The following is a 26,886-nucleotide window of genomic DNA, read 5'->3' on the forward strand; positions in this document are numbered from 1 at the left end:
CCCGCGGGTTCCCCGGAAGCTGCACCAGGCCCAGCCGCCGCGGCGGAGCGGGAGGCCGCGGCAGGCCCAGGCGCCGCCCCGCTCGGGCGGGGCCTGGCCCTGCTGAAGCCTCCCGCGGCCTCCCGCTCCGCTGGGGTTCTGGGGAGATGTGGCCGAGTCGCTGCTCGGTGGGACTCGCTGTTACGGGCTCTCCGAGGGTAGAGCCAGGCACCGCCCGAGTCTGGCGCCCCTCAGCCTTATCGGTCCGGTCGGCCCGGCGCTGGGAGATGGATTGTGCTGCCCGCCCGCCGAGGGTGGGGCCTGCAGCAGGGCCCGCTGGCTCCCGCCGGACTTGACAGGGGTTACCGAAAACTGGCTGGTTACCCTGAGCTCTGCGGAGCTGTGTGCTGGCTCCTGCCGTTTCGAGCATTGGAAAGGCACAAGATTTTTCTCGCTCGGTATAGCAGTTGCATTACAGTTACTGTCACAGAGGCTTCATCTGTGCAGCTTTATCATAGGATCACCTGGGTTGGAAGAGACCCTTTTAGATCACTGAGTCCAACCACAGCCTAACCTGGACTAGTCCACCTCTAGATCATGTCCCCAAGCACATCTACACGCCTTTTAAATGACTCCAGGGATGGTGACTTTAACACCTCCCTGGGCAGCCTGTTCCAATGCCTGACAACCCTTTCAGTAAAGAAATTCTTCCTGATACCTAACCTAAATGTCCCCTGATGCAATTTTCCTCCTGTCTTATTGCTTGTTACGTGAGACAAGAGACAACCCCCCACCTCTCTGAACCCTCCTTGCAGGTAGTTGTAGAGAGTGACAGGGTCTCCCCTCAGCCTCTTTTTCTCAAGACTAAAAAGCCCCAGCTCCATCAGCCATTCTTCATAGGACTTCCTCATATGCTCACCAGAGCTGAGTATTTTGGAACAATCACTTCCCTACTCCTGCTGATTACACTATTCCTGATACAGGCTAGGATGCCATTGGCCTTGGCCACCTGGGCACACTGCCTGCTCATGTTCAGCTGGCTGTTGACTAATACCCCCAGGTCCTTCTCCTCCAGGGAGTTCTCAAGCAACTCTGCCCCAAGCCCATAGCACTGGCTGGAGTTATTGTGACCAAAGTGCAGGACCTGGCACTTGGCCTTGCTGAACCCCATAAAGTTGGCCTCTGCCCATCAATCTAGCCTGCTCAGGTTCCTCTGCAGAGCCTTCCTGCCTTCCAGCAGATTGGCACTCCCACACAATTTGGTGTCATCTGCAAACTTACTGAGGGTGCACTCAATCCCCTTGTCCAGTTCATTAATGAAGATGTTAAAGAGGACTGGCCCCAGCACTGAGCCCTGGGGAACACCACTCGTGACCTGCCGCCAACTGGATTTAGCTCCATTCACCAGAGGTTTATGGGCCCGGCCGTCCAGCCAGTTTTTAACCCAGCAAAGAGTGTAACCATCTGTTCCACCGGTGTCTAGTTTCTTTAGGATGATGCTGTGGGAGACGGTGTTGAAGGCTTTACTGAAGTCCAGGTAGACAACATCTACTGCCTTCCCCTCATCCACTGAGCAGGTCACCTTGTGACAGAAGGATATGAAGTTGGTCAAGCACAATCTGCCTTTCATAAACACATGCTGACTGGGCCTGATCACCAGGTTGTCCTGCATGTGTTGCGTGATGGTACTCAAGATGATTTGTTCCATCACATTCCCCAGCACTGAGGTCAGGCTGACAGACCTCAGTGCTCAGGACTTCTGGTAAATCGGGGTAAGTGGCTTGGCAAGCACTTGTGCCAGCTCCCTCAGTACCCTTGGGTGAATCCCATCCAGACCCATTGATTTGTGTGGATCCAAGCGGCTGAGCAGGTCACTAACAAATTCCCCAGGGACCATGGAGGCTTTGGTCTGCTTCCCATCCCCATCTTTCCACTCAGAAGTCCAGGAATCAGGAGACCAATTGGTTTGATTGCTAAAGAATGAGGCAAAAAAAAAAGCATTAAGTTCCTCAGCCTTTTCTTTGTCCACAGTCACAATGGTTCTGTCTGCATCCAGTAAAGGTGGGAGATTCTCCCTGGCCCTCCTTTTGTTATTAATGTATTTATAGATTTTCTCCCTGTTGTCTTTTACAGTAGGGGCCAGATTGAGCTCTAATTGGGCTTTGGCCCTTCTGTTTTCTCCCTGCATAGACTCACCTCAGCCCTGTACTCTTCCTGGGTTACCTGCCCTTTCTTCCAACAATTATATACTCTCCTTTTCTTCCTGAGTTTCAGCCAAAGCTTATTCATTGCCTGATTTTATTGTTTGCCTGTATTGGGTACATCAGCTCAAGCTCAGTATGAACAAAACTCAAAGTAATTAAACGTACATTGTACATTTTAATAATTATTTCCATGGCAGATAGAAAGTAATTTCACTGTAGTCTGGATATAGCTGTCATTCAGAAAGCTAGATTGCACAAGCTCCTCCCTGTTGACGAGAAAACCTGAGCCCACCCAACACCTGGTAGTTAAGAAACTGAAGTTAATGCCTGTATTTTAGGCAGGCAAAGGGATGTAACGCCATCAAAATGATAATTAGACACATCTGTCTCACTGTGCTGGTACAATGGCAGACATCTTTCTGCCAGGGACAACTGTACTGCAAGCAAAATTTGCAGCTACCTGCCAGTTGGTTCACTGCAATCAGTCAGGCTGCTCTAAGGTCATGTAAGCAAATACCCAGCTGTCATATGCATCTTTTTGCTACCAAATAGACACGGGAAACATCTGCTTCCAAGCAGGCTAGTTAGTATTAAGAGAAACTGAATAATGATGCATTTAATTACTATTTTAGAAATTGAAATTTTTAACAGGGAAGTACTTTAAAGGGCCTACAGGATGAAAACTGGAAAGAACAGGTGATTGAGAGTATTTTCCATAGGTGATGACTGTGCTCTTGACAGTATTTTTCTGTCATTAAATCCCTCTTTCCAGCTGTTTTCAGGGCACAGTTGCACATTCTGAAGAGTGTCATGGACATAGAAGGGTAAGTGCCTGATTCTGTGAGCTAAATGATAAGTTAAACTCATTGGTCTTTTTTAAACTTTAGTCCTGTGGCTGAAGTGTTCCCATACTGGCATGATGTCTCAGTTCCTCTATCTAACTTCAGAGTTTCACTATTTAAAAAATTAGACAAAACCACTCAGCAAGACTCCAATGTAAAGCCTTATTAGATTTTTTTTTGGTCCATTTTTTTCCTTTTCCAAAATTAACTGCCAAAGACAGGCAGTTATTCCTTCAGAACCCTTTGCCAGCACATCTCACAGTGGAAATGTCAGCTAGAATGTGGAATCTGCAATGGCAACAGCTGCTATTGCAGAATGGAGATAAAATGGAGAAATAAGTAAGTGAGAGCTTGAACTAGTCAACCTTTTGAACTAAATGCAAAGCAAGATATAATCCAGAGTAGGGTGTTAAATACCATTGTGATGAGACACTCCTTCACCGTTCATTTGGTAAATAGTATCATCACAGACAAGTTGTAATGTGCTTGGAATGGTAAAAGATGTTTGGAAGGCTGGCTAGCAGGCAAAACAGCAGCAGATTTCTCCTTCATTGTGCAGAAGATTGCATTTATTGTATGATGAACTACTTGCAGTAGCAAGTAAATTGTATTTCACTTCTCTGCAGTTCTTTTAAAAGTTTCCTTGTAATAAATTTTAAACGTTAAAAGTAATGTCTGTAAGAATATCATAGCAGTGTAGAGAAGTATTTTTTGTCAACATTTTCTTTGATGTTTTGACAGTATTTTACATATAATAAAATTCACTGCTTTGCTTTTAAGTTCAAGTGTTTTCCTATTCCCATGAGCAATCTGTAGAGTGGATTTTAAAAATAAGGCTAAAGATCTTACAGGAGCTGCTGCATCCAGTGGCCTCCGGGATGGGGGAGAAGTGGGAGGGGTGTGGGTGTTGCTGTTCCTGGCTGTTGAAGTTCGCTGCTGTACAATTTTTGGACCTGGAAGGGGTCTTGGGCTCGCATGTGTCCTGGACAAGTGTGCATGCACACACACACATAGGATGTATATAATGTAAGTACGGACAGTGAAGTGCTCCCGCCCCCCCGGCCCATTTTCCTATATGTCCCCCTAGATCCAGCCTGACCCACCCTTCTCTTGCTTTTGGCCAATTCTGTGAACATCCCATAGTAAGTTTTGCACAATCCCAGAAGCCCCTGCTGATATCCCACAATAATCATGTTTCCCCATCTTACTGGTGACAAGGCTCAGACTGATTATCTGCAGGGTGGCTTCCTTAGCAGCTCCTTTGATAGTCTGAGGAGCTCGTCTCTTCCCTGTTGTCTGCCACCAGCTCATTCAGCAATTTTTGTGTGACTCTAATGTATCGCTTTCCTTCTTATTTCTTACACACTGAACAAACTTTAACAAGGTAATTTAACAAACCAAATGCCCTCACATTCCACATACCCTTACAGAAGCTGTCTGTGGCATGGCAAAGCTTGTCATAAAACTCAGAGGAAAACACATTTTTTTTAATTACTTGCTATTATGTTTTTAATTGAGAAGTTTCATCGGTTTTCTGGCTGTACCTCTGAATGACTTTGAGGAGACTTTTCTTGGTGACCATTTTATTGAAGAGATAACCAACCACTTGTGGTATGAGTGCCTACCAGCACTTTCATGGTGGAAGTGAATCTGAGGAAGAGAGTGGAAGGTGTTGAAGCACAACATTTTTTAAAAAGTGACCTGTTTTTCTAAAGGCAGGACACAGAATTTCAGATGAGGAACTCCTTTTACTGAAACATGGGTTCCCGATTGTTGCTGGGCAGGACACTGGTCTTTGGTCTAACAGAACAGTTCCCATGATTTCAGCAATAACACCTTGTGGGTAACTATACAGCATGTATAATAATAAGGTGTCACACTGCAGGAGACCTTCTGTGTATGGTAAACTGACCAAATCGGAGCAGTGATAGGCGTCATAGGACACCTGGCTTCATCAGTGGCCCTGCACACAAACCAGCTTCAGCACTGTCAGCTCTGTGCAGAGATCATCTCTCAGCGTATAAGGGTTCGGCTGTTTTTGAGATGCTGGGTATTAGGGGGAAGTTCTTTACAAAGAGAGTGGTAAGGTGTTGGAATGGGCTGCCCAGAGAGGTGGTGGATACCCCATCCCTGGGGGTGTTCAAGGCCAGGTTGGATGGGGCTTTGGGCAACCTTGTCAAAATCCAGGCTTGTAGGTTGGTGGCTCTGCCTGTGGCAGGGTGTTGGAACTCTTTGGGTTCCCTTCCAACCCAGACCATTCTGTGATCTCCAAGTCCTTCTCCTCAGGGCTGCTCTCAATCCATTTTCCACCGAGCCTATAATTGTGCTTGGGATTGTGCCACCCCATGTGTGGAACCTTGCACTTGGCCTTGAACTTGATGCAGTTTGCATGAGCCCACCTCTCAGGCCTGTCAAGGCCCCTGTAATGGTTTTACATTTAGTCAGGGAAATGCTAAAAGGGTGTCTGTCTGAGCATGGCTGAAACCCCACATGGCCTCTGAAACCTCCATTCTTACAGAAAAGAAATTGAATTTTCAAAGCTCACATTCTAGTCCTGTAGCAACTTTATTGCATTTGATGTTTGTCCCTAGGGGGTTCTATGCTGTTGCAGCTCCCACCGTTACCATTTTTCTATCCCTCCTGCACCTTATTACTTTCCATTCCCTCTTTCAAATAAAAAAAAAAATCCAATAAAGCCAATTTCATCACTTTGATTCTCTTGAAGAAAATTTGAAAAAATTGTGGAATGTACTTCAGTATCAGCACAAATAACTTCTAAAATCACAATTAGCCTAATCAGGTACACTAGGAAAATTATTATTAAAAATTATTTGGCACAAAATTCCCATGCAGTTATGTAGCATGATATTAAATTTTCACATTGAGGTCCTCTGTGGGAAGTAGTAAGCATTGAATGAGTATCTGACACTTTAGAAGATTATTTATCAATGAAACAGAATGTTGTAGATATTGTACAAATAAATACCTAAAGGATCTGACTTCAGTGAAAAGCATCTGGTGAAGTGATCAGTGGTATCTGAACAAAGTGGGTATAGACTGCTACCTCATTGATCAGGGAGAACCTTTGTTAGCAGGGGTTGATATGCCAGGGGAGATTTCATTTCCTTCAGACTTAAAATGCTGCAGTCAGCAGAACACAAATGGCTGGAATTCCTGAATTACTGTGCTGAATTACTGTGCTGGTTTTGGCTGGGATAGAGTTAATGTTCTCCACAGTAGCTAGAGTGGGGCTGTGCTTTGGATTTGTGCTGGAAACAGGGCTGGTAACATAGGGATGCTTTCATTCCTGATGAGCAGGGCTTACACAGAGCCAAGGCCTTTTCTGCTCCTCACTTCACCCCACCAGCAAGGGTGGCCACACCACCTGACCCCAGCTGACCATACCGTATGATCCCATGCTCAGCAGATAAAGCTGGGGGAAGATGGAAGGTAACATATCTGGAGTGATGCTGTTTGTCTTCCCCAGTCACTGTTAGGTGTGATGGAGCCCTGCTGTCTTGGAGATGGCTGAACACCTGCCTGCCCATGGGAAGTGGGGAATGAATCCCTTATCTTGCTTTGCTTGTGTGCCTGGCTTTTGCTTTACCTGTTAAACTGTCTTTATCTCAGCCCACGAGTTTTCTCTCTTTCCCTCTTCTGATTCTCGCTGTGGGGGAGCGAGCGAGTGGCTGCGGGATGCTCAGCTGAGAGCTGGGGTTACACCAAACAAGTACACAGGGTTTATGCACAGTGCTGCGTACTGAGGCTGCAGTAGGTATTTGGAATTGCCCGTACGTGGCACACAGCACTACTGATTATAACTGTAAATGGAGGCAAGGGTAATACAAACGGCATCTACTGAGGAGACCTGAGTGTCCATCTCACATCCTCTCCTGACATCACCCCCCACCCCACCCCCTTTATTTTTTTTTCTTTTGGAAAGCAAGGAAAGAAAAGAATAAGTGTTTAAGAAGATCTGTCCCATGGCTTCTGAACCTTGATTCACAGTTCTTCCTGCTTTCTGTTTTTTCCCCATGCTGTGGGAGAGGGGAGTGAGAGGCTGGGTGGGTGTTTGGCTGTTTGCTGTGGCCAATCCACCACAGATACCATTGACACAGAGGGATCTGCTTGCTGTAAGGAATTTCATTCTCCCTACAGGATATGAAAGTGGTGAGAGGCTCCTATCAGAAGACATCCTGTGACTACAAGAGTGATTTCAAAAGGTGCAAAGCAGCCATGCCATGTGTAGAATTACGTGGAATAAGCTTTGTACTTGAACATAGGGATTAAGTATGGCCTTAGATTTGCTACAGTTCTCCCAAACAGAAGCCTTTGACAAAGAAAAGACATCAGATACTTCATTTTTAAGCAATGCACCTGCCTGGTAAGGGAGACTGGGCGAAGTATATAGTGGCACACTGAAACAGGTCAGCGATGGATTCGTATGGGGATGTACCGTTTGCTGTTTGAAACTTTAAGCCTCAACACCTCATCTCTTTGAGAAAACTGAGCTTCTCTGAACTTGAAATTTCTCTAAGGGTACGAGATATTACAAGGCAATCTTAAGTCTGTGTTAGGTGAATCTACCACGTTTTGGAGATTACTGGGAACAATTTCTTTTTGCAGATAATTAATGTTGGTTTAGGCAACTGTAGCTATTAGTGCAACTTTTATTTGGGGTGCTGTTGTGTCTCAGTGCAAGTGCAGACTGCTATACATGTATCCTAAGTGATTCTTCCCTATTCCTCTATACTTTGTGATAATGAAATTAAGATGTTTTTCACTATGCTTAGAAATATTTGGAATTGCTGAGAGGGTAGGGAGGAAAACCACAGAATTCAGACAGGGCCTATTTACTGAGTGGTAACAAGTCACTGCAGGTTAGCCCATCGCTGGTAACGCTTCATGTGCACGCTCTTAGCCTGCAGCAGGCACAAATGTAATTCCAGTTGGTTTAGCCCTGAAGGTAAAGTAAGGCTGACAACTTGGAAGGAATTACATCTTTGAACCCTTAATCAGATAATTTCCATTTAGCAACACCAGTTCTGCTCACTGCATTGGTACAGTGCGGCAGTGCTGCAGAGATAAATGACACATCGGATTTCTACCAGGGTTTTTACTTAGGCAGGACTGGAGAATAAAAGGGTTTTGTTTGGTTCCAGCTGTCTTTTGACTCGGAGTATAATTTAAAAATGATTAATGGAATTTGTGCACTATTTGAATTTTCTAAACTATTTTGTGATGGAAGTCATCTGTTTTGTGGTTTTCCTGAGTAGCTTGGGCAATGTTGCTGAAATTTTGCAGACTGACATCCTTTTTATGTCCTCCTTTTCAAGAAATCGGGATGTTTAATGGTGGAAATCTTCTGTGGCCTCTCGCCTGGATCTGGCAAGTTCTATGAAGATGATATTTGTGTTTCATTTTTCAGGTTAATCGTAATTAACCAAATTGACTGAATCATTCTGGCAGGGATTTAAGCAATGTGAGCCCTATGCCAGTCCCTCAAACAGGGCTATTTTGGGTGCCCACAGCAACCTCTTTGAACATGCTGATGTTCTGTGCTGTAGTTACTTGTTGTTGGGTTTTTTCCTTTTTATTTTTTTTTTAAATTACACTGAGTTTCTGTTCAAAAACTGATAGGCAGAAATAATTTACCACATTTGTCTTATCCCAAGGGTTTTAATTCCTTTTCAGATCCCTAAGAATTTGCCAGTGGTAAAGCACTGTGCCTTTACTGACAGAAGGCATATTTTGTCTATTTAAATACCTTTCCCCGACTATCTGAGATCTGAAGTAGCCCACAAATCTCCAGCAGTCTGTGGTCTGGAGCTGAAAACCACTATATTACCATAATACTCTTTCCTAATCTTATTTTTCTTTAATTAAAGCTACTTGATAATATTTGTAAATGAAAACTGGATATGCATATAACAGCAAGGTGAAATGGTAGCATTAAATCAAGCAACTTTGTTCTCTAGAAAAACTTCAAAGGGCAATGCCAGTGGGAGTGCAACATTCAGTCATGGAAACCTGCTAAGGGTAAGACTCAATTTTGCAACACCCACTTGATGGCTGAGCTCATTGGCCACATCATACTGCCTTGAAACTCTGGGTTGCTATTGCATCAGCTTCTCCACTAACCTATTTTCTAGAACAAAGCGCTAATCCCGCTGCTTGTGCACGCTTCAGGATCTTTGGGGCACAAGGCACAGTTGAACTCAGCGATGCTTCAATTCTGAACTTCACCCTTAATCTCCACTTAGAAGCTTTTGCCCAAGGGGAAATCTAAAGTGGGATTTGTCACACCTAACTTTAGACATCTATCACAAAGTGTTCTTAGCTAAGCTGGGTATCTAGGTTTCTTGTTAGTCAGTGCAGATCTAGTCAGTGATATCAGTGGCATTTAGGTTTGCTTGGTGGGGACAATTATTGTTAGTATCAATTGTGACTATCTATTATACTAGATTCTTCGCTTACATTTTTTCCAGCCCTGATGCAGGCAGCTGGCAGGTAATATTCTTGTGATGTTAAGGCCATTTTATAGGAACAGGTAGAGGTTGGCTCTATGCCTGCTGAAAAATGCAGATACACTTTTGCGCTGGTGTTGGTAAATATGTTCTCCTCATCCAGTTAGGAAATCAGTGTCAACTGTAACGTTGAAAAGGCTTACCCTTGAATTTTTAGGTCACACATTTGGCATAGTGTCTGGGCAGCTCTGGGGCGTTTGCTTTGTCTCCCTTTCATGGCCCATTTTATTTTTCAGAAAAATGTGTAGGATTTGAAGTATTTTAAAAGAAGAGCAGCACAGCACAATCAGGTAACTTCAAATCCACCACTTCAACCCTTCCCCGAGAACACCACCAGCAGTTGATAGTTCAGGCTTTTGTTTTTACCTAATGTTAATACCCTGTACCCACTTCTCATTGCCCTAATGACTTGCTGTCCCTTAACTCCTAAACAGCTGCTTTTCTAATGCAGAACCCCAAAGCTCTCCCAGCTGCTCTGCCCAGGAAGCGCTCCTCCCCCAGCACTAAGCTGGCTGATGGGGCCTACGTGTCCCTACGCCTGCAGCCCCACCAGACACCCTCACTGCCGCCCTGTGGCAGAGCCGTACGTGACTGTCGTGGTTTCACCCCGGCTGAGAGTCAAGATCCACGCAGCTGCCTGCTCCTTAAAGGAAAAGAGCAGGTTAAAGGGAATGGGGGGGGGTGGGGGGGTGGTGAGAAGTAAGGGAAGGGAAAAAGTAAGAGAAAGGGGCAAACAACCCCAAAATCAAGAAATTAAGAGGCCCGTGGGTTGGGATAAGGATAGTTTACTAAGATAACAGAAAGATACAATGTAACAATGCTAACAGGATTCTAGAGCAAAAATATATGAAGCTGTTGATACACAATGCAGTTTCTCACCAAACCACACAACTCAGGCCGTGCCACCCAGAGCCGTCCCAGAACCCGACCGTCCCCCAAGAACCGCGCGTCCCGGAGCCGCCCTCGGCCTTCCTCCCGTCAGCCCCCGATATCCTGGGCAGGACGTAACTGGCGTGGAATACTCTCTTTGGTCAGCTCGGTCACCTGTCCTGGCTTCGCCCCTCCTTTCTCATGAAGAGCTGAGAAAGTCCTTGACTGTCTGACAGCAACTAAAAGCATCAGGGTGTTATCAGCACTACTCCCATTTTAACTCCCAAACACAGCATTCCATCCGCTGTTACGAATGAAATTAACTCCATCCTGACCAAAACCAGGACAGTGACCAAGTCAGGCTCGCCCGAGGGAGCCCTGGAAAAGCAGGGCCTGTGGCTCCCAGGCTGCCAGGCACGGCTCGCCAGGCGCCATGGCGAGAGGGAGGCGTGGGCAAAGCCTCGACCCCTCTCCCGCCCCAAGCCGGACCAGCTGGGATGGCTACTGCCGCCTCGCACAACGTGCAGAGGTTCTCCTGCTCCAGCTCTGCCCGAGAGGGTCGTGCCGGCTGGCAGGGCCGAGCGGGAGGCCGATCCACCCCGCCTCGAGAGCGGCCGGGGCCGTGAGGTAACGCGGTGAACTCGCCACACCGTCGCGGCGGCACCGCGCATGCGCCTCCCCCCCGCCCAGTTTCCACCCGGCGACGTTTCCTTGGCGCTCCCACGGCTTCACCGCCGCTTCCGGTGTTTCGTTTTTCTCTTTCCGGCCGGCGTGAGCGGAAAGATGGCGTCGCGCAAGGAAGGCTCCGGGGCTGCCGGCAGCGGGTTCGGCGCCTCGAAAGGCAAAGGCAAGGCCGCCGCCACGGGCGACTCGGCCGTCAAGCAAGTGCAGATCGACGGGCTGGTGAGCGGCGGGGCCGGGGCCGCCGCTGGCGGAGGGGTGGGCGGGACGGCCGCGGCCGCGTGGAGCCGGCGGCGGGGCTGCCCCCGTCTGCGGGGCGGGGCCGCGGCCCCCGAGGACAGTGCCCGTCCCGGCTGGACGCGGCCACTCCATTCGCACCCTGACCCCCGGGCGGGCTCCCCCCGGGCTCGTCCCTGGGGACAGGAGCGAAGGCCGGGGCAGGGAGGAGGGAGGGGTTAGGGGTTTTTAATCGTTCCCGTTCTTCCCTCCGCTCCGGCGCTCGGGTTTTCCCTTCCCACCTGTCAGCTCCGGCTGCTGTACACCGCACAGGCGTGAGAGCACGGTGGGGTCTTGCTCTAGCTGCCGTGCTCTTTGCCTTCCCTGCTGGACTGCTGCTGCCTGATGTATTTTATTAGTAAGAAATAAAAAGACGAATGGGCTTAGCAGGAAATGAATCCATCCTAATAGAGCTGATCCGTGCAGACGTTTAGCTGCTGAGTACCTTCTGACGTTGATTTTTGGCTTTACTGCTGGATGGTTTTGCATCAGTTTATGTGTTGTACAACTGGTATTATTCACAATGACATAATGTGTGGGGAAAAAGGTAGTTACTTCAACTTATTGAGGGCAGACGTGTTGTTTGTTACTTCTTCATTCTCTTTCCCAGCTGTCACTGGTAGAACTGTACAGCTGAAGCTTGAGGAGTCATTATATACTGGTAAGGAGAAGGAAGATCATAATTTTGGGGCAAGCTTTGGAGCTTAGTTGTTGTTTGTTAGTGGTAGTCCCCAGACGTTATCTTGGAGTTATGGAGTATAGGAAATATTTGGGAAGAGGAAGAATAACCTAGTTTTGAATTGGAGTATTTCTGCAGTATTCTGTTCCACAGCCTGCTTGTCTGTGCCTTCAGTGCATGCAGTATTTGCAAGGAGTACTGAAAACTGTGAAACGTAGCCCTAAAAATGCAGCAGTTGACAGCAGGCTGTTGCTAGCAGGCTAGTAGTGCTGGATGGACAATGGTTTGGCTTTTTATTAGCAAGTTTGACAGAACAGTGAAAAAGGGAATAGTTAAGAGGAGGATCCAGTCTGGCACCTTTAATTCCATTTCTGTTGGTGTAAAAGCTGTTTTATCAGTTTTGGACTTAATAACTATTAAATTTTATTTCTTTTGTTTCTACTTTAATGAAATAAAGAGAACAGGTTTCAAAGTTGTGCTCCATCAGATGTGTAATCTACTTGGTGTGCTACTGTTCATTCAAGTCAACTGTGAGTGGCCCTGATGGTCAGTTTCTGACAGTCCAATGAACACCTGTGATTACCTTTTGCTTTAGGCTTTTGGTTTTCTCCTTGTGTATTATTGTGGTACAGAGTCTGTACAGAGGAAGGTGACCTGTTGAAAACAGTGGGAAGCTTCCAGCTTGCAGAAGACGTTTCAGTGGATCTTACACAAAGCATTCTGGGGACACTGGCAGTGTGGTTCCCAAACTGCCATGACACCTGTGCTGTAGAGAAGTGTTGGCATAAATTTGTTTGCTTTGAAAACGAAGTGGCTCCCATTCCAAGTCCTTAGAATGTCTCACTGAAATTCTGCTAAAATATCAATATCTCACTGGTTTAAATCTTATCAGTGTGCTCTCACAAAGTAATTGGCCTTCATCAGTCACCTTGATGATGCCCAGGGTGATCACGTGCCAGAAGTGTGGGCTGATTTTTGTGGGTGTCAGGGAAGTTAGCGATCTCTTTCTCTCCGCTGATCCTCATCTCTTGGCAGTGGCAGAAGTAATGCTTTCAGATGGGACTGTTTTGAAAGCAAAGTCATGTTACATAGGTTGCTTTTGGGCCTTCTGTATGTGAGGATGTGAAAGCACCTTTAGAAAGTTTGTTATTTCAGAGGAACAATAAAATGGAAGACAATAATACTTAATGAAGTCTGTCTGTTTTCTTAGAACAATACATAATGATGCAGCAACGTGTACTTCTCCAACCTCCTTCTAAATTTGGTACAGGTAGAGCATCCTGTAGTTAACTTCTCTCTTATTTCCTTGTTTTATTATGTGACAGTGTGATTTGGAGTTAGATCAAGTGTGATTTTGTTTCAGGTAGCACAATTGTAAATTAAAAAGCACTGCCATGGCAGCAGTAAAAACTAACAACGAAACTTTAACTAAACCAATAGGACAGGCTAAATCCACAGAGCTTGTTAAAATGTTAGTACTGTTAGAGTGTTCCACACAAATAATAGCACCAAAACTTAACAATATTGTGGGAAAAACGTGTTAGATTGTAGACACCTGTTAACTTGGAGTACCTGCATGCATGCTTCTGAAATGCTGCTGAAATGAAATGTGATCGTAGATTTCCAGTCTTTGCAGTTTAACATAAAGGAAGGAAAAATACAAGTCTGTTTTTGGTAGCTTGAATGTGGTTTTGTTTTCCAGTTAATTTTTGAGAGCTCTATAGCAGGCAGAAACTATGCATACAAATATATAAGCAATTTCAAATTAGGAATGTTTTTTGTAAGGCAAGGTAGGAAAACGTGGGCAGCTCAGGAATACAAGGAATGACTGCAGTGTCAAAGAACATGGACTCTTTCTGTGCTGTAGAAGCAACTGGTTAAAGGGACTGATTGCATGTGGATTCTGAGCCATTGATGTTGAGCAAGTTTGTAAAATAAGACACCTTTAAGGTGCTCTCTTCCTCCCCCCCCCCCAAACCAGTCATCTTCTGAATTACTGAATTGAATGGGTGTTGCAATTTAGACTGTGATGAATAGAAATAATATATTTGTGTTATTCTTTTAAGACACTATTGTGATTTGCTTTGGGTTTATTTAGTGATAAAGATTAGTAGTGGCAGCTTATGCTTGTAGATCACTGTGCATAGGGATGTGTAGACTACGTAAGAATTTGTACAGCTGTAAGGGATAACATGTGTTTGGTTGCATAATATGGAAAGTCCTAATATGTCACTGATGTATGCTGTCATAAAGTGCTTGTACTGATTCAGCTTGTATTGGTTCAGCAACGTATCCCGTGCATTTAAATTTATACTTTGAGCTTTTGGTGATACAGCAGTGTGTCAGAAAAATTACATACTTAATGGATAAACCTACAGTGAAATCAACTTCTTGTTCTTTGCAAGAAATACTAGAAATCACAGGGTAAAAATGCTTTCATAAACTCATATTTATAACGTGCTTTTTCTTTCAGAGGAGAAACATGAAATCTTAACAAAGTTTGTGTTGAGTTTTTGGCCACTGTGAGAAAAAGATGGGAAGACGAGTGCAACACATCACGTTCCCTTGTCTTCTCTTCCTGTTGGGGAAGCTTCAGCGGTGTAATTCCTATAGATTCCATTGTGTTCTTTCCGCTCAAGTAGCCCAAAGAAAACTTCTGCTCACAGCAGTAGGATATTTCTGTTCTTTGGTTTTGCGTGGGGTGTTTTTGGGGTGGGAAGATATGGGGAGAGGTGTTTGCCTTCTATCTGGCTGCAGTTAAGCAACCTTTTCATACTTCCAGTTTTTTTTTGAGACATTGACATTTACCTGATCACTCAAACTTATGAAGACTATGATTACAAAGAGGCTCATGAAGAATCTTGAATACCTGCTGAAGTTCTTAGAAACAGTAATTGTAAATTTTGTTGTGCATGACCATTTGTAATAATCACAGAAGAAAATATTTTGATTTTTAGTGTAAGAACTAAAAAAAAAAAAACACCCCATGACTAGTTTTCTGCAATGGGCTTTTGGATGTAATTAGAGCTCACCCCATATAGCTGTTTCTCCATTTGGAGCTTTGTGGATTTTGGAGCATTGTGTGTGTTGCTTTTATAAAGGCATTTTTAGAAGGTGAGCGAGCTTATTCCTTAAATAGTCTCTTTGCTCAGCTTTCTACTTGCATGGAGCCCCTAAGAACTTACTTCAAGAGAACTGTCTGTCTTAAGGTTAGTAAAGCCTCCAGCAACTTCAGAAGTGTAGGTGGAAGAACTTATGTATGAGCATGGACACCGAGTAAGTTTTCATTCCATAGGGAACTACGATACTAACTCTGCTGGCTCCGTGTCTCGTGTCACTGGGACACGAGTATCTGGTGTGGTCACGTCAAGCTAGTTTGTAGTCCTGTTTTAAAAGGATTGAGGGATTGAGATCACCATATGATAATCTTTTGTCATTTGAGAATGTGACAGAATTCAGACATGTGAAGACTGAAAATTACTGTGGTTTAGTATTCTGGGAGTTGTGGATGCTCTCACCTGCTGGATGGGAGATGGGGGCAGCTAGTTCCAAATGTCCCAACTGCTTCTAAAGTTGATTGCCACTCTACTTAATCGCAAGCATGTCACTTAGAGATTGGACGAGGCGTGGTCTGCACATCTGGGATGTCTTGTCCCTTGGAGATAATAAGATATTGTCTCTGTTCACCTTCAAATTGAAAGCAATGTTATGTAACATGTTTTAAAAGCATTATGTAAGGAGGGGAGAGGGTAGCACAGCTCTGGGATATGTTCAAGGGATTCATGGAAGAAAAGAAATAGGCTTGTTTTTTGTTGCTTGTGTGCAAGTGATGGTCTCATCCCTTTCTCCTGCTGGGTGGAGTAGCAGTGGCAGATACTGCAAGTGTTTTAATGTGTAGCTTTTACTGCACTTGCTAGAGGCCCTTCTGATTCTTTTTGTGCAGACAGTGGACTCTAGGTATGTAAGAGAACATATTATGCCTTGAACACATACATATGTCTGAGAAGAATCCTGGGTGTAGTTTAGACTAGGCTGTGCATGACTTTGAGCTGTTTCTTCGATGCTTATAAGCTTGCTCGATTTTCAGTTTCACGGTTGCATGACCCTTTGTAACAGAGAACTCAAATGCCACTCTTGGGATCTTCTCCCAAAGCTGTAGTAATATTACATGCTGTCTGAAGTAAATCTGCTGCAGTGCCATAATTTGCTTACCTTTCTCTTTTTAACAAGATGTGTTGGTGGACTTTTGTTGTCATTCTAGAAATTCTTTAGTGGGGGTTGAATTTTTTTGAATTTGGCTGCTGGAACTAATCAGATTTGGTTCACTGACCTTAAATTCTTTCTCTTCAGTAAGTTAAGGTGCTTTCAAACTGAATGCTGATAGATTTGAGAACATGAGCAGTAGTTACTTCTTTGAATGGAAAGAAATTTTCAGGTTAGCTGAATAGACACTGCAGTTTTCTTTTACGAGTACTTACCTGTGCAGTCAAGTGAACTTCTGTGTTAATCTACACAAGGAAGACCTGTGCCTTGCTGTTTCTTGCAAGAAAGCAAGGAAGAAGGTTGAGTCATTGCACTTCATGATGCAAAAATGCAAAATGAAACCCAGGAGTTTGCTGGAACTTTTGCAAGGATCTTGTACCTACATTTACTAGTCTGAATTTATAAAGTTAGGTATAAATACTAATTTTCCTTCTACAAAATTAAGTCTGACGTTCAAACTTGTTTTTTGACTCAGCTACAAAGGGTTTATATACAGAATTCATGTATTTTGTGGGAGTGTGGTTGGTGGTGCTGTACTGTTGATTTACAGATAGCTATATTGAAAATAAACTTTTTGTGGAATCACAGAAACAACAGGTTCAGGTTTTTTAATACCATCTTTCCTCTTTTTCATTCTTTGTCTTGTGCTCATTGGGATCTGCACTATGTCATGGAGATAATGTAATAAAAAATTCTGGGTGGGTTTTTTAATTATGGCAGTGTTATGGGGTACTGCTCTGTTGTACAGGGTTTCAGATCTTAACCCACTTGTGGAATATTGCTGTTCTGTTCAGAACACTGTTATTTTCTTATCTTTTAGGGGAAAATTTGAAATGAGAGAAGGTGAAAGGAAATACTGTGTTAATCTCATGCTTATTGGATTAATGATAAAAAAAGAATTGATTTCTTGCACCTGCAGTTTTAAATAAGAGTCATTATAAGAAGAGAAGACGGTGGAATGAACAAACCTGATTACTTGCATCATTTCATGATGTCTATTCTCTCTTAAATTTTAAGTTGTTGGGTTTTTGTGGGGGTGTGCACATGTGTGTTTGGTAGGTTTTTTTTTTTTTTTTTTTTTTTTTCCCCAAATTAATATTCTGCTGTTGGGCTTTTAATTATTTATTTCTTTATTAGCCTTTTTTACATTTGCACCAGGCTGTAGCCTGTAACTGTATGAGTGCCAACTGTTTTCTCTGTAATACCTTTACATCCTTTTTCTGGCACAGCAAATTTAGTAAATGAGGCAAAGAGGATGCAGAAACTGTGGCACTGAAGTAACTGTGCTGTGACCATGAGAGCAGATGGAGTGAGTTAGTTTTTTGTCATTAAAACGTCTTGTCTTCTAGTTTACTACGTTACTACAGTGGAAGCTTGCAGGGTAACCTTGTTTCATGTTCATAGTCACTCTTCCACATTTGCTTTTGCAGTATTAGTGTTCTTCTCAACAAATTAATCATATATATGATAACATTATTTAGGCTCAGTATTGTGTTGCTTTACTGGAAGTAAAGTATCAGGTTGGTGGCTGTAGGGTGTTGTGGGGCTTTGTTTTTTCTTCACTTACGTGCAGTGTTCCCATTGCTACATAACCTCATCTGCTCCTGGGTGAGCTTAATCCAGGGGATACACAGAAGTTTAGTTCTGTATAGGGATTTGGCATATGGATTCTTCAGTGTTTTAAGTTTTCTGCTGTTGGAAGTACTGGGAAACAGTGTAGTCCTAGTAAGAGATTCTGAATTTGCATCAAAGCTGGAGACTTTCCTGGAATGCTTTTGTAGTGAAACTTCTAACCCTACTCAACTGTCTAAGATTGTACTTAGCAAAGGTGGTCTCTGCATATTTCTGCAGTTCTCACAGTTTTTGTAGTGATACCTGGCAAGATCTAAAACTGTAAAGCTGAGATGAGCTCAGAAGCAGAAGATCAGATAAGATGAGTGATTTTTTTCTTTTTTTTTATTTTTCCCCCCTCCCCACCCCATGAGCATGAAAAGGTTCCAGCCAGGCCAGAGTCAACCTTCCCAAGCAGTCATCACAGGTAAGCTGAGTTAGCCTGGGCTGTTTTCCAACACTGCCTGACATCACAGAATCATAGAATGGTCTGGGTTGGAAGGGACCCCAAGGATCGTAGAGCTCCAACCCCCCTGCCACAGTCAGGGCCACCAACCTCCAGGCCTGGATCTACACAAGGCTGCCCAGGGCCCCATCCAACCTGGCCTTGAACACCTCCAGGGACGGGGCATCCACTACTCTGGGCAGCCTGTTCCAGCACCTCACCACCCCTGACATCACTCCCCCATAAAATGGTCTGGTTGGGGACTGGTGCTGGTGAGTGCCTCTGGAGCATTCTGAGTGCCAGGGTGTCACACAGCACTCTGTAATTGTCAGGTTGGTGAGGTACTCTGTGTTATCACTGGGTGTGAGTGTAAATGGCTGTTATGGTTCTACTTTCACAGTGATTTTGTCAGTAAATTGTCCCTATCTGTCCTGGCTCTGTCTCTTTCTCCTGTGGGAGCGAGGGAGTGGTATGTGGTGCTCAGCCTCTGCTTGGGGCTGAACCACCACAGTAACAGAGAAGTTGAGCTAAGATTCAAACTCAGTGATGGACTGTGGATCTAGTCTGACCACCAGTACGTAGATAATGGGTACATGGAACCTCCTCTGGGAAAGTCACAGCTGTGGGTTGGGAGATGGGGATCTTTTTAACAAGGTAAGTTGCTGGCTGCTGGGCCAGATAAGTGTTTTTTGTTGATCAAGTTTGCCTTCAGGGAAGTGTGTTTTATTGGGAAGCTGTTTTATTCTTTGTAAATCCTCTGCAGGAGGATGTTCTAGCAAGGACAGTAAAGGAAAATAATTCTTAATCGAACCAAATCCTTTTCTTAAACTCCTAACCTCGTGGATTTATGTATGCATTTAGAAAATTATATCCTGTAATGCTTTTGGAGAACAATGAATAAGGTTGTCTTATACATTGCTCTTGTATAACAATGTAACTAAGGCCTTTACAACATGCTGAAGCATTGATATCTACATTGCTCTTATTAATGGGAATGATGTTTCCTTTTTTTATTAAAACACACCGTATATGAATTGTTTTTACACTTATGTCCCTTGCACACAGATTTTTCATATTGTAGAAAATAGCAGAAGTTATGTAGGCTTCTCAAGACAACTATTGGTTTCTATTCCTTCATCTTCGTAGTTGCTAATGTGGGAAACCTTAATACTAGTAATAAATTGCCATTTAGTAGTTAATGAATATTGCCAGAGCTTTCATCAGAAGTCTGTATGGATAGCAATGGGTGAGGCATGAGAACCTGAATCTTCAGGCCATCACTGTCTGAGATGAGGGTTAGAGGCCACATTGATACTCAAGCTGGTCTTGTAACGCTGGGTTCCAGGTGCTTAATCCTATGAGTCTTTGAATATACATTCAGGTACATCTTTTAAAGTTTGTATGGAACTTAAGCTAAACCTTAAGATATCCTTGTCAGTTTATTTAAATTAAATATAAACATACATTGGCCAAAACATACATGTGTCAAGACAATGTTTAGAAGTTGTAGGTCTTGTAGTCTGCATTTGTATTTGCGCTGGTATGGCTATAGTGTAGGTGTTTCTCTTTTGTCAGATATAACTGATTTACTCAGATTGTTACTGAAAGCTTCATTATGTCTTCCCTGATTTGGTCCTGATGTAGTGTACCTAATGGTTTGTATTGTAATCTGTGGTGTGTAGAGGGGTTTTCATTAACTTTTTTAAACACATAGAGAAACTTGTAAGTCTGCCTTTTTCTTTAAAAAACCCAAAACCCAAAAAACACCACCCCCAAACCAAAGCCTATCATTACTGAACTATTTTTTCAACAAGAACTCCACTCACATTTGTAATATTTAAGTTCCTTGTGCCTAATTTTTTATGACTAGTCATTTTTGTCCTAAATGCATGTAGGGGATCAAATCCCCAGCTGTTGATAGGGAAGGCCTAGTTAGTGTCCTGGATGAGAAACTCTTTAAGATGATTTGTCTGATCATGATAAACAAAACAATATTGTGCTTACTGAAAATCAGTTTTTTGAAGTTCATCTTGTACATTTTTTAAAGCACTTTTTATTTAAAAAGAAAAAGTTAAATTTTTGACTGTTTGGGGAGGAAAAAAATACCAATATCTGTAGTATTTGAATGCCTCTCATTTAAAGTTGAAGCCTCTATTGAACTGGGTAACAATTTTTGACGTATTCTTAAATTGCAAAATTTGTACTTTTCCTGGCTTTTCTTGCAATTTTTCCACTCTTCTTTACCCTTTTTGAAGATGTGGCAGAGATGCCCACCCAGACTCTGTGTTGTGCCTGCTGTTCTCGGCACAGTTTCTTGACATTGTGGAGCTGTAGAATAGGATTTTAGGATATAATGGCCTTCAGGCTGTATTGTGTTTTATGTGTCCTTCAAAGGAGTTTGAATGGAATTTTAAGTTGAAGTTTAATCTCTTTGATTCTTCCTTTGCCTGATTCCCTGAAAACACAGATGAGGTTAAGCTGGCACTGAGAGTATTTGAATTCAATTCTAGCTTGGTGTGTTCATGGCTACCTTGAACCACGGAGAAGACAGAAGCATTTTGTGTTAGTTGGGTGATAGGTAGATGTGCTTTCTGTTAATCTTCAGGTACAATTAGTTGAATGAATATAACTTATGAATATAACAGGAGAACTGCTGACATGTCATTCATATCTACATTGAGAAGAGAAAGCATTAATATGTATTAACAAGTTGGGAGGAGAAGAACCTCCTTTTTGTTTTGTTGCTATGCTGCTCTAGGGTTCCTTCTGTTCTGAGTCTACGAGTGGTTTCTTCTGGCAAGGAAGAAACATTTGGGTGGTTGTTTTTTTTTAAATAATTGTAAATTATTGTTCTTGCTATAGATTTAATACTTAAAAATAGACACCATCCCTTTCTGAGATTCCTTAACCTGAAATAGGTAAAGCACCCGCATCATGGTGGTCTGAGGCTTAACATTTCAGCGTGTCTTGTCGATGGATAGCAGGTATCCTTGCTAACAGGGCACAAACTTTAAATGATTTGCAAGAGTGCAGTGGTGCACTCAGCATCTCCTAAGTGTCATGGTAAGTATACTCTAGTGAGGCATTTAAAACTAGAACATCTGGTATCACTTCATACCGCAAAACGAGTGTGCTGACAAAAGGAGTTAATCTGAATGTGGAGGTGGTTTAAATGTGTTGAGCAGTGCTACCCTTCAGGATTTGAAGGGGAAAATATTTCAAAGCAGCCTTTTTTTTTTTTTTCTTCCTTTGTGTAAGGAGAAATAATGTGTTGCCCCCTGCACTACTGTCATTAACAGTTAAACATCTCGTTATTTTTTGTTCTTGTTACGTCCATACCAGGCTGGGCTCTGGCCTTGTAGTTATGTATACATAGCTGTTGAAAACAGTAAATCATGCTCTTGTGATACGGACTTGGCTGTGTCAATACTGAGAACAAGAATACTCCCACCAAATATCTTTCAAATAATTTGTTATATTTTAGTTATTAAAATGTTGTATCTGCAAATAAATAGGGTGGTAGTACTTGGGTGTGTGATGGAGGTGTTGAATTTGACTTGGGTATCTAGGAGCAGGGAGGTGACAATTGCTGGGTTGGTTGCTGAGCCCAGTATGGTTTGGCCTCTTGCACACTGAAACACTGTTAAACATTCTCCTTTGGCTTTCAGTTTATTGTAACAAAATTAGACCCTTTCAGGTGACCTGAGCATGGTCCAGTTGAGGGAAAGGGCAGAAAAACAGGCTCAGAAGCTGAAAGGCCCTTTGTGGAATGTATAAAATGAACAACTTTCTTCTACCTTTCAATATTCTTATGGACCTTACGAGGGGCCTTTGTAAGAACCAAGTTTTTTTGGTGTTGTAGTCTTGGAAAGAAAGTAATGTAACGTATTGTCAACTTACTGTTGCTATAGTCCTTTTCTAATTAATCTTTTTGTGCCAGAGACCTTTTTTTAGATGTGATTATGTTGTTACTTTTCCATATTTCCACACATGCTCAAAATACATTCAGTGATGGTATAGTTTTGAGTATGAGGTTCTTCAATATTTCTTCATTAAGCTGCAGGCAGCTTAAGTAAGCATTAAGATTGCAGAGATGTGAAACCCACTTTAACAACAGTGCTTGGCAGTTGGGTGATGTTACTGCATGTTACATGGTATCATCTTATTGGGAAGCAAATACATTGTTAATGTCATAACTTGGAAAATTCCATTCCTGTATAGTAAGGATTCTTGTTTGTATTTTGTAAGATTATTCAATAGCATAACCTCAAGAATGTAAAACAAAGACAAAAGCTTTGATAATGTATTTTGTATGCAGCACAAGGTTGGGAGTAAGTGTGGAGATATTCTTGAATGGCTTGTATGTGGATGCTTATTTAAGAGGAGCATTTTATTAACTTTTTTCCTTAATCCAATTTAAAAGTTAGAGAGGCTTATTTACTTACTGGAGTTTGAAGATACACCTGAAATTTGCTGTGTGCATGCACTAACAGGCTAATTCTTTTATAAATATTTGATCTTTTGGTGGGAAAAGAGAGTTAGGATGTTGCTGTGAGCATCTAAGACTTGTCAGTCTCAGTTCTGTCAAAGCATTGCATACTGCTTTGCTGTGTATTTTCTGCACATCCTTCCTGTTCCATGGAGCCCTGTATCTGTGCAATGTGCAATACACCTGCCTGTTCCTGTTGAGCAAGTGTCATGCTCATTTGATGTTGAGGATTTTAGTTGGAGGTGTAGGTCACTTGTCTATATAGGGTTTTTTAATATGTATCTAAGGGAAATAAACAATCTCATTTTAAAATCCTTCATTAACCATAGGGCTAAGTTATTTTTTTAGTCCTACATTATTATCAATGCAAGAAATGAACTGTTTAAAAGCTTTTCAAACTGTAGATCACACAGATCGAAAGATTGGGAAGAATCTGAAAGCCATACATGTTATCCACTGGCATGCTCAGTGATAAAATTACAATGGTGGTTTTTAATCACTGTTGGAGTAGCTGCTATTAGGAATGGAGCTCTTCTAGAAGTGGTTTTCACATGGCTGTGTTTAGTAGGTGGTGATACAAAGGCAAGTCTTACCTCAGTTTGAAAGATGAGGAAGCTGATGCTTACCAGTAATAACTGATTTTCATGTTTTTTTCCTCAGTTGTATATTTTAGGTCAGCAGGAAGACTGAGGCTCAATCCAGGATCTGTTCTCTGGATTGCACTACCTGTTGCTAGGAAGATCTGTCTCGGTCGCAGCCCCTTAGCACATAGCCAGGCATTTGCCAGAAAGGATAATTGCTTGAATGTGGAAAAACTGTTGCACTAAAGGTTATAAATTATTAAAGTGACATGGAAGTCATGTCCAGTAGGGATTTTACTGGTTACTTGGAAGCATCTGTTGAATGCATATGGAAGTCATGATTTTAAGACACACCCTTGAATAGAATGTGTGTTCCAGTTCTGTCTTGCGGAGTATGGTCTCTGAAAAAGATGAGTAGTCTCAGATCAGCCCCCACTCCATCCTCTCCATCTAGCTCTGCTCTATTTTAGTACTTTCTGAAGGTCAGATAGATAAGGGTAACTGTCCTGTAGTGTTTCTGCAGCTTCAAAATGTTTGGCACAATCCAATTTAAAATACAGACTAGTTTTGCCTACCGCTGCTGTTGGCTGTCTTTAAGTCTTTCACAGGAAGCTGCTAGAAGTTGATGCTGAAGAGAAAACCTTTTACTTGTAAATACACTGCTAGCTCAATGAGCACTGTGAGTATTTGAATGATGGTGATTCACTAATACACAGAACATATGTATTGACTATATGTTGAAGTATAAATGTAAGGCTCTGGTGTATTGAGCGGAAAATGTTGAAACTCTGCCTGCCTTTACTGGCTCTATACAATTTCCATATGTTGTGCTCTAAAGGAGTGTATTCATCAGTTTTCATTCTTGAAATGATGGTTAGGTATTGAATTCATTAAAAATAATAAATATAAATTGTATTGGCAATTGACAAGAATTGCCTAAAGTACCAAAGGTTTTCAAGAGATTTGAGTTCGGTGAGATTTGGGAAATAGGAGAAGTGACACGCTAACTAGTCCTGGGGAAACGCTCCGTCCTGCTTGTGGCGAGCAGAATTTTGGATGTTAATCTTATTACAGCCCTATCGCTGCCTTCTAACAGCGTGCTAATAACATCTAATGCCCTGCTGCTCGCATGATTGAAACCCTGCGTCTGCCTTATAGAAATGTTTCGACAAGGAAGCAATTCTGCAGTGCCTGTGGCCCTGAGGGTTTCTGTGGGAATGAGCACAAATCCCTGTACTGTGAAATGTGTAATGAAACTTGGTATTGCGGAGAAATACATTACACCAGCATATGAACAGGGCAACGGAGAATTTAAATACACAAATGCAATGGGGCATTTTTACTTACGTCGAGGCAATATTTAAACTATAATAATGGCTGGTGAACAGCCATGGAGATGGTTGTTAACTTGAACTGTTGTGCTGTCTAGAAAAACTAAATAAAATTGTAGTGGGGCAAAAATCAGGAAGAGATTGCTGTGTTTGGTAAAACACACCTTGATTAACAGTGAATATTTTTCTGTATTTCTGTGTTTCAACAAACTTCGCTTTTTTCCGCTGCTTAATGACTTTTTCCTTTGGTGCACTGCAGTTTGGTTTCCCTTCTTCTCTTTGCAAGAACAAGCAGCTCGCTTGGACACGAGTAAATAAATGACTAAAGCAGATGTGTCATGGTACCTACAAGATATTAGCTGATTAACGTAAGTTTCTGACAGAGCCAAGGAAAACCGCAGCCTATGAAAAACCAACAGGCCTCTAACCAAACCCCAGTAACCTCCCCTTCTAATGCTGGATTTGTACAAAGCCAGGCGTAATGTCTGTACTATTTCAGCTCTTCAGGCTGAACTCCACCTCCCTATTTCTGTCAGTAGAAAAATGTTTTTCACTTTATATTTGAGATAAGGAATTTACCAGTTTTAGTTCTTGGTATTAACTAATGGTTTGTTTAATGTTTTGTGTCTGGTTTTATATAAAATCAGTGTTGATTATGTAGCCTTTTTTATAGGCATTAATTTTTTATTTTAAATCCCCATAGCTTTTGAAGTGTCCAGCAGTAGAGTGAGATGCTAACCCACGTGTACAGCAGTTGGGTATGCTTCCGGCAAGCACAGTGCATGCTCAATCACCTGGTGTTGTCTGTAGTGAGCCTGGACTTGCCCTGTGTGAGTGACCACCTTTGCTGGAAGAGTGGGACTGTTGGAAGGTGCAAGCAGGCTGTATCGCCATAGAGGATATGGTGATTTTGTTCTTGTTAGATTGGGTTTCCTTTTTGCTTGAATCATAGCAGTTTGGAAGTAGCTCTTCTTAAAAAGAGAAATAACCGCAAGAGTGGGTATTTAGGAAGTATTTATAGGTGGCATTACCTGGTGGTAGTTCAAGTTCTGCGTTGAGGTTGCATTGAACATGTTGCTGAGACACACATAATCTATGTGACAGTTACAGAAGGTGAAAAGGGAACAAATGTTTGCTTTTTCTAGACCAAGCCTCAGGGTAAGCGATGTATAGCTTTTCCAGCCAGGCCCCAAAGAGGGCACATAACCAGTTTGTCTTCAGGAGTGGTAAAATGCTTCTTGGCCTGTCACTGGACTGGAGTTGTGCTTTGAGACAGCTGCTTACTGAGAAAGTGGCAAGGTATATTCTCTCTAGCTTAATGCTGTGTATGGTTAATTGTCGCTGCCGTTGTGCTATTAGGAAAAATAACCCAAAACGAGAACACAGGAAAGTGTTGAGTTAGGTGACTGTAAGCACTTCGTGGGGCAGAAGGTGATATGGAAAACATTTGAGAGCCCTATTAGGGCTATAAAGGGTGATAGGGTTCTTGAACTAAATACAAGTGACTGAAAATACTCATGTTAAATCAACAATCTGTTATAATTTGTGTAGTTTCCTTCAGCTGAATGTACATGTTGTGGAGTGACATTCCTTTTTGAAGGTTACTGATGTTTCCTTCTGTACTTGAATCCTCTGAAATCTTGGGGTTTACAAACTAAGCAGGTTATATGGTACTAGCTGATGTGATGTCACCCAGAGAACAAAAACATTTTGGATGCTTTTCATATGCTTCCTGATACAAAAGTATTCAAATAGTACAGGAGAATGTAACATTCTGCCCTCAAAAGAAGCCTGACAGTTCAAGAGGGAATATTTTCCATTCAATTTAACATGGATTTGCAAAATGATTTGGTACTGAGGACCTATATGAGACAAACCCAATGGAATCCTGTGATTTATAATTTCTGTGTCAAAAACATATGTGGTATCCCCTGCTTGAGGACCACCTCAAATCAGTGTGCCTTGTTCAGAATAGTCGAATTCAGGCTCAGCTCCAGAAAACTTCTACTTCATCTCAGAGAGACTTTGGTATTTGCACCTGATTGAGATGGTTTGAAATGTCACCCATCAGTCTGTTATGCCTCTATAATTACTGTTTTTAAGCCCCA

At 42.6% G+C, this 26,886-nt stretch overlaps 1 protein-coding gene across 1 annotated transcript in view; it reads left to right on the forward strand.

Moving 5' to 3' along the window:
* Positions 1-11,193: 11,193 nt before the first annotated feature.
* EIF3H (eukaryotic translation initiation factor 3 subunit H) overlaps positions 11,194-26,886 on the forward strand; it is an 87,649-nt gene continuing 71,956 nt past the window's right edge. The window contains exon 1 of the mRNA XM_084279759.1: positions 11,194-11,325. Within this exon, the coding sequence (XP_084135885.1) occupies positions 11,206-11,325 (120 nt within the window). The 5' untranslated portion in view covers positions 11,194-11,205. The remainder of the gene's footprint in view (positions 11,326-26,886) is intronic.

The sequence above is a fragment of the Gallinula chloropus genome, assembly GCF_964237585.1.
Source record: "Gallinula chloropus genome assembly, chromosome: 2".
Taxonomy (NCBI): Eukaryota; Metazoa; Chordata; class Aves; order Gruiformes; family Rallidae; genus Gallinula; species Gallinula chloropus.